This window comes from Python bivittatus, unplaced genomic scaffold (genome assembly GCF_059951505.1).
Source record: "Python bivittatus isolate LINGU-HERP-01145 unplaced genomic scaffold, Pbiv_v1 ctg000220_np1212, whole genome shotgun sequence".
Classification (NCBI taxonomy): Eukaryota; Metazoa; Chordata; class Lepidosauria; order Squamata; family Pythonidae; genus Python; species Python bivittatus.
This window is the reverse complement of record NW_028277048.1, coordinates 21,793,935-21,808,129: the sequence shown is the minus strand read 5'-3', so window position 1 is coordinate 21,808,129 and position 14,195 is coordinate 21,793,935. Positions and strand designations below refer to the sequence as shown.

At 39.3% G+C, this 14,195-nt stretch overlaps 1 protein-coding gene across 2 annotated transcripts in view; it reads left to right on the top strand.

Annotated features, from left to right (window-relative positions):
* The window catches only part of TAC3 (tachykinin precursor 3), a 36,189-nt gene extending 28,918 nt beyond the window's left edge, over window positions 1-7,271 (top strand). For both annotated transcript variants that reach the window (XM_025172529.2, XM_007437192.3), the window contains 3 exons: window positions 587-640; window positions 4,042-4,116; window positions 6,878-7,271. In XM_025172529.2, the coding sequence (XP_025028297.2) occupies window positions 587-640; window positions 4,042-4,115 (128 nt within the window). In that variant the 3' untranslated portion in view covers window position 4,116; window positions 6,878-7,271. The remainder of the gene's footprint in view (window positions 1-586; window positions 641-4,041; window positions 4,117-6,877) is intronic.
* Window positions 7,272-14,195: the final 6,924 nt, after the last annotated feature.

Genomic DNA, 14,195 nt, shown 5'->3' with positions numbered 1-14,195 from the left:
TTTCCAAGATGCTCTCAGAAAAAGTTGTGACTGGGTTATATGGCTATTGGGGAATATCACACTAATCCTGCTTCTATATGACATTTTGTACTTCCTTAGAATGGATTCAGTTTAGGATATACCCCTGATACTCAGGGGTAGGAAAAACCTTGTGCAAACTGCCCTTAGAGGTATATCCCTCAGAAAAGAATGGTGAGTCCTAATAAAAGTGTTTGTAGAGGGGACAGGAGGCTTTAATAATGTGCTACTTTGTAGAAGAAGCATGATGGACCTGACTTAATGGCCCCTGAATGAAGCTTTTATTCAGCCCCAATACTTTGCAATGGAATCAGTATCTTAGCTTATTAATCAACAGTGCATTCTAGAAACCTAGTTTAATATAGGTAGAGGTGGACTATTATATACAGAAATGTATTTATTACCATTATGCCATATTCAGCATTATCTCTGAAATTCAGAATGCAGTAAATAAGCCTACCAGACGATTAAGATACCAGATTTACAAGCGCTGCATTAAATCAAGACTGTTGTTTTTTCCCCAGTTGGTTGAAAACTGTTTTGTCTAATAAATTTAATGTTTCTGTAGGAGACATGCATGATTTCTTTGTTGGACTGATGGGCAAAAGGACCACAGAGCCTGGTAGGTGTGTTCGTGAACTGAGGATGCATAAGCTTCCTTAAGTGCCCTTTGTGAGTAGAAAGGTGAGGCACAAGCAGATCCCAGCATATCTTCTGCCTGCTCACCCCTGCTCTGTCCTTCTTCTAACTTTAGAGGTAGTTGTTCCTATACACTGGTTGTTGATAAGCAGAAGAAAGGCTGTGGTTCTCATTTATGGACTTCCCAGTGCTGCCTGGTGGAAAACAGGATGCTGGACCAGATAGGCTCTTGGTCTGATCTAGTGACAGGGACCTTCTCATATTCCAAATTCAGGATACAGGGAAGAAAGTCCACGTGCCTATGGTAGTCATTTATGATAGCCTGAAATAGAAATGCTGCTGAGACACATTATAATTCAAAAAAGGCATAAGAAATTAAACTGTACCCTGTTATGTATTTCCAAAATGGGGGGGGGAGCAGCCTGTGACCCCAAGGCATGTGCAGCCCCCCCAGCACTTCCATATAGTCCCTAGAGTGCTTCAACTGCTTAATTTAATTTCCTATCACGCTGAGGTGATGGGGAACACAGACACTGTAGACTAATGTAATACAATGTAATGTTTATTTCAGCCAAAAGACAGTATAAAATATTGTATACTAGACCTCCAATTTTTTTAAAAAACAGAGACCACCTATATGAGGCAGTTCTATCACTTTACATTGTCATCATAGTAAAGCTTTCATCCACCCAAAATCTTCTAAGTGCAGGTTACAACAACCAAAGGCATCTGTGGGGGAAAGGGGAACAAGTGATGAAAAGTGCATTGCAATGTTGTGATGCAAATTCTGCCCCTTATGTACTTGTGTATGACATTGCAATGCAAGCATGAAAGGATGAAGCTTGCATTGTTATATCATTATACATATTTTTGTCATTTTGATGTCCTGATTAGGAATGGATATCTCTGCCAACCATCACAAGATTACTGTAATGGAAATTTGATATTGTGGAGTGCTTGGGGTTCTCTGAGCTTGGTTCTTTTCTTGCAAACGTTTCATTACCCAGCTAGGTAACATCTTCAGTGCTAGAATGGAATGGGGTCTGCTCTCTGTTTATATACTGTAGCATGCCCTGCCAGTGTTGGTGGGAGTGGGGATTTTGTTTTGTTTTATTTTTTCCTCTGGTAGTTCCTTGATTAGGGTACTGATTACTGCTTGATTGTGTGCCTGGTGGTAATCTCTGCTTATCTGGGTGATGATTGCTGGTGAGGAGATGTTCTGATCTTTTGTTTTCTTTTCTATTGTCTCTTTTGAATAGTGTGTAGAATGTTTATCTCTATGTGCTTGTTGATGGCTGCCTTGTCTGACTACCAAGCTTCCAAGAATTCCCTTGCATTTTTGGATTTAGCTTGGTCTAAGATGCCGACAGTTTCCCAGTTGAAACTATGGTTATGTCTGTCCATGTGTTGTGAGATTAAGGAGTTTTCATCATGTCTTCTGACTGCTAGTTGGTGTTCATGGATGCACTCTGCCAGCCTTCTGCCTGTCTGTCCTACATAGTGTTTGTTACAGTCTTTACATTGTATGTTGTAGATGACTCCTGTTCTTTTCTTCTTGGGCTACTGGGTCTTTTGGTTTACTTAAGATGTTTTGGAGGGCTTTAGTTGGTTTGTGTGCTATAGAGATGCCATGTGGTTGTAATCGTCTGTTGGTAATTTCTGAGACGTTTCTGATGTATGGCACAGTGATTGTTTTCATAGCTTGTGTTGGTTGTGTTGTAGTAGGTTGAGTGGTCAGGCTCTTTTTGATAAAGTTGCGTGGATATCCATTTTGTTGGAAGATGTTGTATAGGTGGTCTGTTTCCTTTTTCTGCTGTTCTGGGTTGCTGCAATGCGTTTGTGCTCGTCTGAATAATATTCTTACATAGCTCCTCTTGTGGGAGGTTGGGTTGTTACTTTGGTCGTGGAGTACTTGGTTAGTGTAGGTTGTCTTCCAATAGACTTGGGTTTCTAATCTGTTGTTGTTTCCTCTGCTGATGAGGATATCCAGGAAGTGTAGTGTGTTGTTGTTTTCTCCCTCTCTGGTAAATTTTATTCCTTTGAAGATGTTGTTGATGGTTTCATGTGTCTTCTCTAGTGGTTCCTTTTTTATTATAATGAAGGCGTCATCTACATACCGGATCCATACTTTTGGTTGTATGCGTGGAAGTGCTATAGCTTCTAGGCGTTGCATTACAATCTCTGCTATGAGTCCTGACAGTGGTGATCCCATGGGTGTGCCTCTGATTTGTTGGTATATTTGTCCATCAAACTGAAAATACAGTAGGTGGTGAGGCAGAGGTTGATGAGGTCCATGATTCTGGGTATTTCGATCTGGGTGTATTTGGTTAGGTCGGGTGTGTTGTGTAGTGCTGCTGGTATGGATCTTTCGCTAGTTCTGGGTTTATGGATGTAAAGAGTGCTGTGACATCAAATGAGACCATAATTTCATCTTCATCTTTGATTTTATGGAGGCACTGCAGTGAGGAGTTGATACAATATTCACTCTTCTCTGTGAGATGTCCAAGCTTTTTTGTCAGTTCTTTCACTATGTTGTATGTTGGAGTCCCTAGTAAAGATACAATTGGTCAGAGAGGTATGTCAGGCTTGTGTATTTTTGGTCATCCATAGAAACGTGGGAGGATGGGCCCACTGCTTTTCATCAGCCACTGTTCCTCTTTTGTGATCTGGCCTTTCTTGGTTAGGTCGTTAAGGGTTCTCTTGCTTAGGTTGTCTAGTTTCTATATTGGGTTGGTGTTAACTGGGATATAGGTTTCTTTGTCCTCTAATAATTTTTTGGCTTTTTGCAAGTATCATGATTTATCCATAATGACTGTAGTTCGGTCTTTGTCTGCTGGGAGGATGATGTTGGTTTGGTCCTTCCTTAGGCTGTTGGGGGCTGCTCTCTTGTCTGCTTTGAGTTGATGCTGATACTGTGTTCCTCTGATCTGTGGTATGATTGTCTGCCTTATGTTTCTTGGGTCTCTGTGTTAAATCCTGTAGTTTTAAATGCTACTTCTAAGGCTGCACAGAATTCTAGCTGATTAACATTGTCCAGAGAACAGATGTAATAAATTTGATATTACTACCTTTTCTCTGTTACATTTTATGGTGTATTGTAAGAAAAGTCTCATTTCCCCTTCTTTCACTCATGGTGATCTTTGGACTTTAGAAAAGGACAAACCTATCCCTGTATTTTCTTCCTTGTTCCTTCACCTTTGAATTTCCCTTCTTGCTTTAACATTACCTCTCCCTTTTATCAAGGTTGAGAAATCAGGCTTTGAACCTTTTGCTTGCATCCTCTCTCAGCCACAGGAAAACAGAAAGGAGAATAGGGTATCCATCACACTGATGGAAGTTAAATGCTTCAGCTAGAAACCAACTTCTCCTATACTCTAATTCTAGATAATTCCATTGAATTCAGTAAGGAAGCATTCGCTGGTTTGGGCGACGTAAAGTACTCACCAAATGCAGAATGAGGTAAGGAAAGAGGGGCCAAACTTGATTCTGTTTTAATGGGGTGAAGAGAGAAATTCTTCAACAGATTTCTCCTATATAGATTTTTACTGTTTACAAGATTTTAGATATACAAGCAACTTCACATATGGTAAAAGCAGGCTCAAAATTTGTTATACATACTTCTTTGTATGACTAAGTTGAAACAGATATGAGCAGAGTCTGACTGTAACATTAGTGATATTCAATCACTTTTTAAGGTAGGTTAGATGAACACCGCAGATGCAGCAAATCTGGTAAGTAACCTGCCAGTGACTAAAGTCTAGGTGCTGTGAATTCTCTGGAGCTGAAATAGATAAATCTGTAAATAGAAATGCTTGTAAAATGTGAAACTACTTTTAATGGTTGCTGTACCAAGACCTAGAGTCAATTATAAGGCTAATTCTGATGTATCCCTTCAAATATCCATATGACCACAAGATGATACCACATTCACGCAGTTTTCTCTACATCTTTGCTGCTATCTGGAGGTTCTCTGGATTTTTTGCAGCCCAAATAGGGTAGGCCTAATCACCCAGTAGTCACAAGTATTTTTGGTGAATTTATATGCACATTCAAAGTTACAGTCCAGCCACTTTTGGAAGCAACATGGTATTATAACCAGAAATCTGGACAGTATCCAATTCCAGTATATTGTGCTCTTTATGCTTCCCAGGGCAATGAGTAGTTCCAGGAATAAGCTCTTCAGTCTTGAAGAGAAAGCACTAGAGACTTATAAGGTCTTTGTAAAAGCGGCTTGATTTTGTAAAAGGTAGTAACAGGGAATAGAGGCAAACAGACACCTCTGCAAGGCTGAAGACAACTTAGGCAGTCTATAGGCTGCATTCCCTTGCAGTTTGAACTCTTTCTTCCCCTACTGAAGGATATATCATGTTCTGCAAGCTGTATTACGTATCTGCTGGAATATAAAGGTTTTCTTTGCCTTGTCGAAGGCTTTCATATAAAGGTTTTCTTTGCCCTTTGGGAAACCAGTTTCTAGCCTATTGTTAAACCATCAATGGATCATCATTGCTAGTGATCCTTATTTATACAACTAAAAATAGTCTTATCAATTCTCAATTGTTTCAGCATCTGAGAAGATGTTAAATATTAGATCTGATTGAAAATGGCTAGCTCTAACTCCTATTTATGTTTCTTAATGCATAATGTCCATCACATTAAAGGTACCTGTGATATATTTTTAGGAACTAGAAAAATGAATTGATTTTGGAATCCATAGATGATTCAAAACTATCACACCTGCTGCTTTCCAGTAATGGTCTCTATACATGTTGTAGGCTGATATCTATAAAGTTAAATGCATAACTGAACAAAATTTGCCCATGGGAATATACTAAGGTATAGGACACTAAGACCTCACACATGTGTTGTTTAGGTCAAATGATGTTTTATGTGTAAAATAGCTTTCAGAGCCAATCATCCCTGACGGTGCTTTCTTGTAATCTCAAATATAGTCATCTTCAATGGAATCAAATGTATACCTAGCTGTGCTCAGACTGCACTCTGGTATGCACATTATGCTAAGCCATTGTGTATTTTATTATTATTGTATTGTACAATATTGTATTGACATTTTACTGCAGTGTGTAACCTCACCCACTTCAGCTTGATACACACAGCACAATTTGAGCCCAGGGCAGCCTGCATCCTCAGGCAAACCTTGGAGGCAGCCCTCAAAGATTATCTCAAAGCTGTTACCAAACTGCAGTTTTGAAGGGAGTTATTAAATATATGAGAAATAATTATTCCTGACATTAATAAGCATTCATAAATTAAATAAAATGACAATAAACATAGTTTTTCTTATGATGCCTCCCATTTCTTTGGCCCTCCCTGTCCACTTTTGCCTTTTGGGCCCTAGCATGCTATTCAAAGGGCAAGTGTAGTCCTCATCCTAAAAATGACTGTATGACTCTGTTGTCATAAATAAACTAAGCTACTTCCCTTATATGTTGTCCAACAAAATATAGTTTAAAAAACCCTCTGTCCTATACAGGTGTGTGCAGAACAGGAAAATGTTTTGTTTCAAACCTAGAACAAACTATTGTGTTTGGGAGGTTCCAAGGAACTATTTCAGGGCAGACACTGGTAGAACTGAACCTTGGGTTACTTAGATTATTCTGGATTTGGGACAAAACAACATCTGGACAGGTGAGAGTTTGGCCAATCTGATGCACATCACCCTCTCTCCCCTCAGCAGTTTTCTGTGCAGCATATTGCCCCAGGCTTCCTGCCATCACATCTTTCCAATGCATCCCCATGCTGATGTTCCAGGGCAGCATATGGCACCAGCCTGCTGCCTCCCTCCTGTCTTCCCAGCACCTTCCCTTCCTTCCCTCAACCACTGATGACCTGGGCTTTTTTTCCACCATTCCCAATCCCAAAATATTTCTGTTCAAATGAAAAAAAGCCCTTTTCCATTTTGTGCATGGATCAACACAGCTGAAATACGCATATTTCATTTTTGGTACAGGTCACCTCAAAACAACTGTTTGGTACACAAAATGGCCCTTCCAGTGATTTTTTTTTTGCACATCCCAGTGGTCTTAACTTTACATGTGAATGCAACCTTGTTCCCTTTGGTCTGGCTTATTATATCAAAAGAACCTCAGCATCTATTTGAATCCCTTCCTAACTAATCTTCTGTGACTAGGTTTTTCTAACAGAGAACTGCAATGTGTATTGCACTCAGCTTAGTAGTTTTTGCTTGTGTTTCCTTGTGCAGGTTTCATGCAAGAGTGAAGACAAGCACAATGTCTGCAAGACTTCAAGAAACCAACACAAATCTGATTTCATCCACCAAAGCCCAGTATACTTTCAGACAAACCAGAAACTTTGATGTACCATGGAGCTTTTTCATTTTGTCCCATGCCTCTTCCCATGTTCTTTTCCTTAATTATGCTCTTAATTCTAGCCTATAACTTATTGTACTGCTTTAGTGTTCACTGTTTGCACATTTTGACAGTTAGTCCTAGTCTTCATGGTGCTTTGTCCCTCTGTGTACACATGTGACTTATTTGCAGAATCTCTTTCATGCAAAACCATCCTTCTGCGCATCCTTCTGTGGCACAGATAAAGAACACCTCAGTCTTCTATAATAACAGGGTTTTTACTTATGACCTGCCACTGTGTGTGTCTCATTCTTTGTTTGATATTTCAGATGCCTTGTTATTATGGGGGGGGGGACACACATTGTTTTAACAAAATCAATAAACCAACACATTTGCAAAATGGCATAAGTTACTGGCACAATGTATAGTAAATATCAAAATCTGCCTGTTGTTTAGGAGATCATGGTTTAGGATTGTGCTACATTCTTGCTTTGGAGGCCCTATGGCATTGCTTGTGCCACGCATGTACAAAGCTCAACGTTTATCTATGGCAGAAAAGCATAAGGTGGTTCCTGAGACCTTTAGAAGTTGCTGATTTGCAGAATAAGTGTCAAACTAGATTAGATGGAATATTGGGCTGACACAGCATAAGGTAGATTCACACATTTGTTTGCTAACACACAGGCAGTCTGGGCAACACCAAAAAGGAGTCATCTTTTAAAATTTGGATGTTCTAAATTGGAAACAACTGCAAATTTATAAATGTGTAAAACATTATACCAGGTAGTCCCAGATAAAGCCCAGTGGCAGTGCTGTATGCTAGTTGAACGTTCAGATCAACAACTAAGGACAGAGCCACATAGAACTCATTAGAATTGTCAAATCCAATTGTTTCAGACATAAAGTGAAAGCATAAATGGGTATATCTAAACAATTGTGGCATACCTTCGAAACTGTAAATTAGATTGATCTATCTCTATCCATCTTTATCTATCTATCTGAAGAAGTGCATGTGTCTTACTGGGCAGACCAAGGTCTAGGTAAGCTGCTTCTTTCTTAGCAAGTATCCAGATCACTAGAAGCCATTAGTTGATCCATCAGACTTTACTTAGGAACATCCATATCTCTGTGTTGGCCACTCCTCAGCATGATCTTTGAGCAGACTCCTGACCCCCTAAAGAAAGGCATATGGTGATATTAAGGAAGAGATGTGTCTAGTTTTTTTCAATCCATTTTTGGGACATGGAGTTTAAGGATGGCAATAGGGTAGAAGGCCTTTTGGAGACCTCCTGCTATTATTTCCATTTACCACTACCTAAATCTACTTAAATCGGGGGGGAAAACTTTTTGGACACTAAGGAGGATTTTAAAAGTGGAAATGGGGAACTTCATGGGAGGCAAACTTGCTATTTAAATTCCTTTCTCAAGTCCCCCCAAACTGCCTGAAATGCCACTGAAATTTGCCAGAACAATCTGAGGATGCTGAAGAGTCCACGAGCAGTCCTTCTCTGGCTTAAAGTAACAGTACAGGAGAAGCAGTATTGATTTCTGCTGCTAACAGATGAATTTGTTTTAGAATTCATTTACTCTGCTCCAAATAAGTTTATTCAGCTTTCATAGGGATTTATCCCAAGCAAGTGTGCTTTGTCATTTAAAATGCCAAAATTAGTATAAACCAGCTAAATTAAGAGTAAATGAAACAGCCAGTTTGGTGTAGTGGTTAAGGCACCAGGGTAGAGACTGGGAGTTCAAGACTGATGTGAAGGCGCAAAAAGAATGAAAGAAAGACTTTATCCTTACTAAACGTCAGATTATATACATTGAAAGAGCTATTTCTTTTAATCAATGAAATAGCTCCACTTCTATCATTAAATAAGTAGAACCACAGAGTGATCTCTGGGCAGGCTCACAATTATGTAATATGATTCACATAATTTTCCAGATTTTGTTCTGCCTGAAGATGCCAAAGTGCAGTCTTAGAGTGTCAAATCTCTGTGCCACCACTGAGCTCTCGCCGGAGGTCTGTATGAAATAGAGAAGGAATTAAGTAGACAGAGAAAACAAGATGAAGACTTTCCCACAAAAGACCTAATGAGCATATAAGACTATATGAATTCTTCCAAAGAGCCATGCCTTTTTCCTTTAAAGTAACAGTGTCTTTTTGGAGACTTATGGAGCTGTTTCAGGAACTCTTCCTGGTTGTTTCTGCAGTGCAATGAAGTGGCTGTGCATGCAAAGGCAGCCGAGACCACCTTCTGAAGCAGTCGTGCAAACTTGGAAAAAGACACAGTCACTTTATTGCTTTCAAGAGGGGCTCCTGCACAGCCATACTTGAAAGCTCCATATGAAGCTGATCATAATTTTCCAGTAACTTATAATGAAACAGCTTGAATTGCTCAGTGAAGAACTGAGACCTTTCCACTCTTATGAATAGTGCAGCCTTGAACACAAGCTCTTACCAGTATTTGTGCCACTGCCTGGGTTTCTGCTACCATAGTTCTCAACTGCTTCATTTTCCTCAGCAATTTGGGGTGGTAACAGCAGTCACATCCAGTGCCTGACTACCTGAAAATCTCAGTAATCTCGTTTTGAGGTACAGAAACCTCTAGGAAAAAGCCACTGAAGTTGAACACTTAATGAGTATCTTCCATTGAGAAAAACAATTGTAGTCAAGGGTACCCATTTTTCACAGGAGGAGGAGGACGAGGAGAGGAAGAAGAGGAAGGAGAAGGAGAAGAAAGAACGACAACAACAAGCCTGTCTACGAAAAATTATGATGGAGCGGTAGCAGTCCAATGAGATCTCTTGATCTCATAGGCACAAATAGCATGATACACTGGTGAATCTGAGAAGCTAGGAAGTGGAAGGGAAATTTCCTTTTGGATTGCCAGATATTAACTTTTCAACCCTCAAGTTCAAATCAGAAGGTATTTATAAATATTAAATATAAAAAAGGGAGTACAAGGGAAATTCAGTGTCACTTGAAAATAAAAACAGTTGACAGAGAGTAATTATTATATACAGTCAGAAAGAACGAATGATCCCTAATGCTGCCTCACCATGCAAAATAACTTCTGTTTGTGAAGTTAGTTTTAGTGAGTTAGTATTTTTCTGTAGAGATACTACAGAAGACTACTGTCATGGAGCAACGTCATCTCAATTCAGTTCTCCATGTCCCTTTCCTTTCCATCTTAAAAAATCAAATTTGGAGTAAGAATGGCTGGAAATTCTCTTCACAATTTCCCATTCTCTGTGCAGCTCTTTATATCAGTATTTATAATGGTTCTGAAATAACACTGCCAAATAAAGTAAACCGAGTCAGGTGGGTGGCTTTGAGAGAATTAATTCCGTTCAAGTGGTAAATAACCAGCAGTTTCACAAAAGAGATTGCTATTAATTGGAGGAGGATTTTCTGCCCTTTGGGCGTCAGAAGCAGGGGGCCGCACAGGAATTTCTGCATTTATTTATTGGTCCCTGCTGCAGTACAAAAGCCATCTTCAGAAAGAATAAATAATCTCAGTTTGGCTAAGCAGCAAGAGTAATTTAACAAGACAAATGCCCTTAGGCTCTGCCCACTTGAGGACTCAGCTATCTGAATAGTACATTACTTTTTAAAATCCAAGTGACCTCCTAAGGCAGTGTTGTCCAAACTTGGCCACTTTAAGATGAGTGGGCTTCAACTCCCAGAATTCTCATCTTAAAGTGGCCAAGTTTGGACAACACTGTCCTAAGGAGACCAAAGGCTTTCTACAGCATTTATGCTAAGCTTTGTAAAACCATTTTTTCTCTTTGGTTCTTGCTCCACTGCCAAGCAGCGGCTAGATAAAGACTGCCATCTTGTGAATCTGCAGCAAAGTGATACAGCAGCAAAGTGATAATAGAGGCAAAATTAAGAAGTAGGTGGCATATGCTATGAAGTAGGACTTCAGTCAGATTGTTTGCCCTGATTTATAATTATTGAAGTATTTCTGAACAGCTAGAGCTTATCGTGTTATCTAAGCTGAGAACTATTTCTTAAATGATAAGAAGCATTTTTGATGGCAACCATGATGGTTTTAAAGGACCTCATGGTCAATCATAGCTTAGAACACTGGGCTGAAGGGGGCTTTTAATTAAAGCGCTTCTGTATGGAAACTGATTATTTAGGCAATCCAAAGTGAGAATCTAAATGTTTTACCTTTCTGGGGTTTGGGAAGTGAGAAGGTGGGAATAACTGTATGACTTTATGGTCAGCCAGAAGCACTGGCCATGTTTTTGGAAATTCAATCTAGGAGCTGAATCTTTTCCTAGGCTGAGATTTTCCTAAATCTGGAAGGAGCTACTAAGGCCATCAAGTCTAACTCCTTGCTCAGTGCAGGAATCCAAATTAAAGCATCCCTCACTGATGGTTATCTAGCTTCTGCTTAAAAGCACTGAGTGAAAGGGAACCCTCCAGCTCTCCAAGCAATTGGTTTCACAGCCCAGCTACTCATCCAGCTATGATCTTTTTTTTTTAACCATCAAGAGGAATCTGTCTTCTGTGTCTTCCACTCTGAAATGGAGAACAGGTCTTGACTTTCTCTGTGTGACATCCTTTCAGGTATTTGAATACTGCTGTCATACCCTCCCACCCCCCAGTGTTCTCTTTCTATGAATAACCAGGCCTGGCTCCCTCCCCCTTCTTTTGGTCTTAATTTCTAGACCTTGATCACCCTTCTCACCCTACTCTGGATTTCTTCCAGTCTGTCGGAATCATTAAAGTATAATGCCCCAAAGTGGGCACAGTACTGGAAGTTGGTTCTCACTGTCACTAATACAGAATAAATTGCAATTATTAACTTCCTGTGATACAGAAACTATACTGCTAGCTGGGCACCAATTTCGTTAGCCATAAGCCACTGCCGATTCCTAGTTCAAATATATTCATTTACTATTGAATAAACGATTATTCCAAGCCAACTATCTCACATCCTACACCTGTGCACTAATTTTGCTTCCTAAGTGAAGAACTTTGCATTTGCCTCTGTTAGATTTCATTTTATTATTTTAGCCCATTTTATTAATCTATCAAGTTCAGTTTGAAATTTGTCTTTTACACTAGTATCAGCTATCCCACTCAGTTTTGTGTCATTTGCATATTTGCTAAGCATTCTCTCCACTCTTCATCTAAGTCTTTAATAAAATTATTGAAGATTAGAGGCCACAGAATTGAATCCTATACTACTTGATGCTGCTTTCCGTTTTGATAAGAGACGATTGATAAGCACACTTTGCATGATTTTCGGCCCAACTATCTTGATCACACTTAAGTAGTTTGTTAATTGTGGAAAGAAATTATTTCATCTTCTACATCATTAGAAACATGAACTGCCTTGCTTCTGAATCTGATTATAAATCTATTGCTGCAAATTTATACTCACTTAATATAGAATAATTCCCAGTGAACTTAATGAGATGCCAGAATAGACATGTCTTGCATATATACAACTAGAAGAGGACAAAAGCAGTAGCTTACTCTTTTAACAAACCCAGGAATTTTCTTTAAACCCAGTCTGAAAGTTTGGAATCTACTTCTCACCTCTTAACTTTTTGGAACTCTGACATTTAGAGTCTCTGCCTATTGACAAGATTTGTCTCTGACAATTTTGTAAACATGAGCTGGATACAACCATAGAGTTTTCTTGGCATCAGTACAGAAGAGACCATTGCCTTCTTAATTTTTTTCAACTACCCAGTCTAACCTATAGCCCTAGGATTCTCTAGTGGTCTCCTATCCAAATTTTAATCAGGTTCTGTGCTGCTTATCTTCCAAGGTCAGCCAGGTGTTGCCATCTGTGACAACAATCTAAATAAAAGCCTTTCTTCCACATAACACTACAGAAGGGTGTTATGTGAAAGTCTCATTTGGCATTCCCTGCTGACAACAGAGACAGTAACAATCAATGGTGGCTCATTTCAACCTGTATGCTACAAGCATAACAAAACTTACCCAAAGAAACTTACCCAAAGAAAGTTCACACTGTTCTATGCAAGCTAGGATCTCTAATCTAGAGATTATAAATCATCATACTATTGCCTCCATCCCACGAATCCAGCACTCTAATTTCTTTTGCTTATTATTTTTTATTACTTTTCTGCACTTTACATACCTCAAAAGAGAAAATGATGTGTATGTATGTATGTATGTAAATCCCTTGCTACATTCAACAAAAGACTTATCTAATCCAGCCTCTTGTTACCTGCAGTGGCCATCCAAAAGTAAATTGTGAGGGCAAAGCTACTATTTGTTTCTTTTTTTGATGCCTTCAAGTCAGTGTTGACTCCTGGCAACTGCCTGGACAAGTCCCTGCAGTCTTCTTGGCAAGATTTCAGAAATGGTTTGCCATTAACTCCTTCCTAGGGCTGAGGGAGATGACTGGCCCAAGGGTCACCCAGCTGGCTTCACACCTAAGGCAGGATTAGAACTCACAGTCTCCCATTGACTTAGAAACAGTGCAGAGCAAACATAATGTTTCAAACAGATGTTATACAGTATTAAGGTAATTATCTTTCTATCGTGCCTGGTAGGTTTTCAGTGCTTTAGAAATAAATTAGAAACAAAAATAATAATGAATGTACATTCCACTCAAAACAGCATTTTGCATCTGAATTAGTGTTATTGGGAGGGGGGAATCACACACATACATAAACACAAAGGTGAAAATTGTAGTGATTCTCTTCTAGGTGGGAAATTCTCAATTGCTAAGACATATTCTTATATACACTGATGTAGAACCTTGCTTACTTAAAATTTGTTCACCAATTTGTGTGTTATAGTTACACGCCACTTTATGCACACAGAGGCAAACACATTTTCAGGATGTGCCCAGGTAGGGGAGAAGTTACAGCCAACTTACACTGCTGCAAATCAGGCCACGCTAGCCACTATCATGAGAAAGAAATAAGTGGCCATCTCAGGTAGACGATTTTACCCATTTTGAAAAAATGACAGAAAATGGTTATGTCACTCATTATCATTGCGTTTTTACTGCCGTGTAGTGGAGAAAGGTCCATATGGTTATGGGATTATATTGTATGTCTTGGCTACCAAAATAACTTAACCAATGTTATATACTAACTGTGCACCTTGCTAGGGTAGGAAGAGAATTTGCTGTTTTGCTTCAGACAATAAAATCCGTGAGCTCAACGTCTATACCATATCTGCATAGTAGTCGAGCGTGCTTTATGTACGCT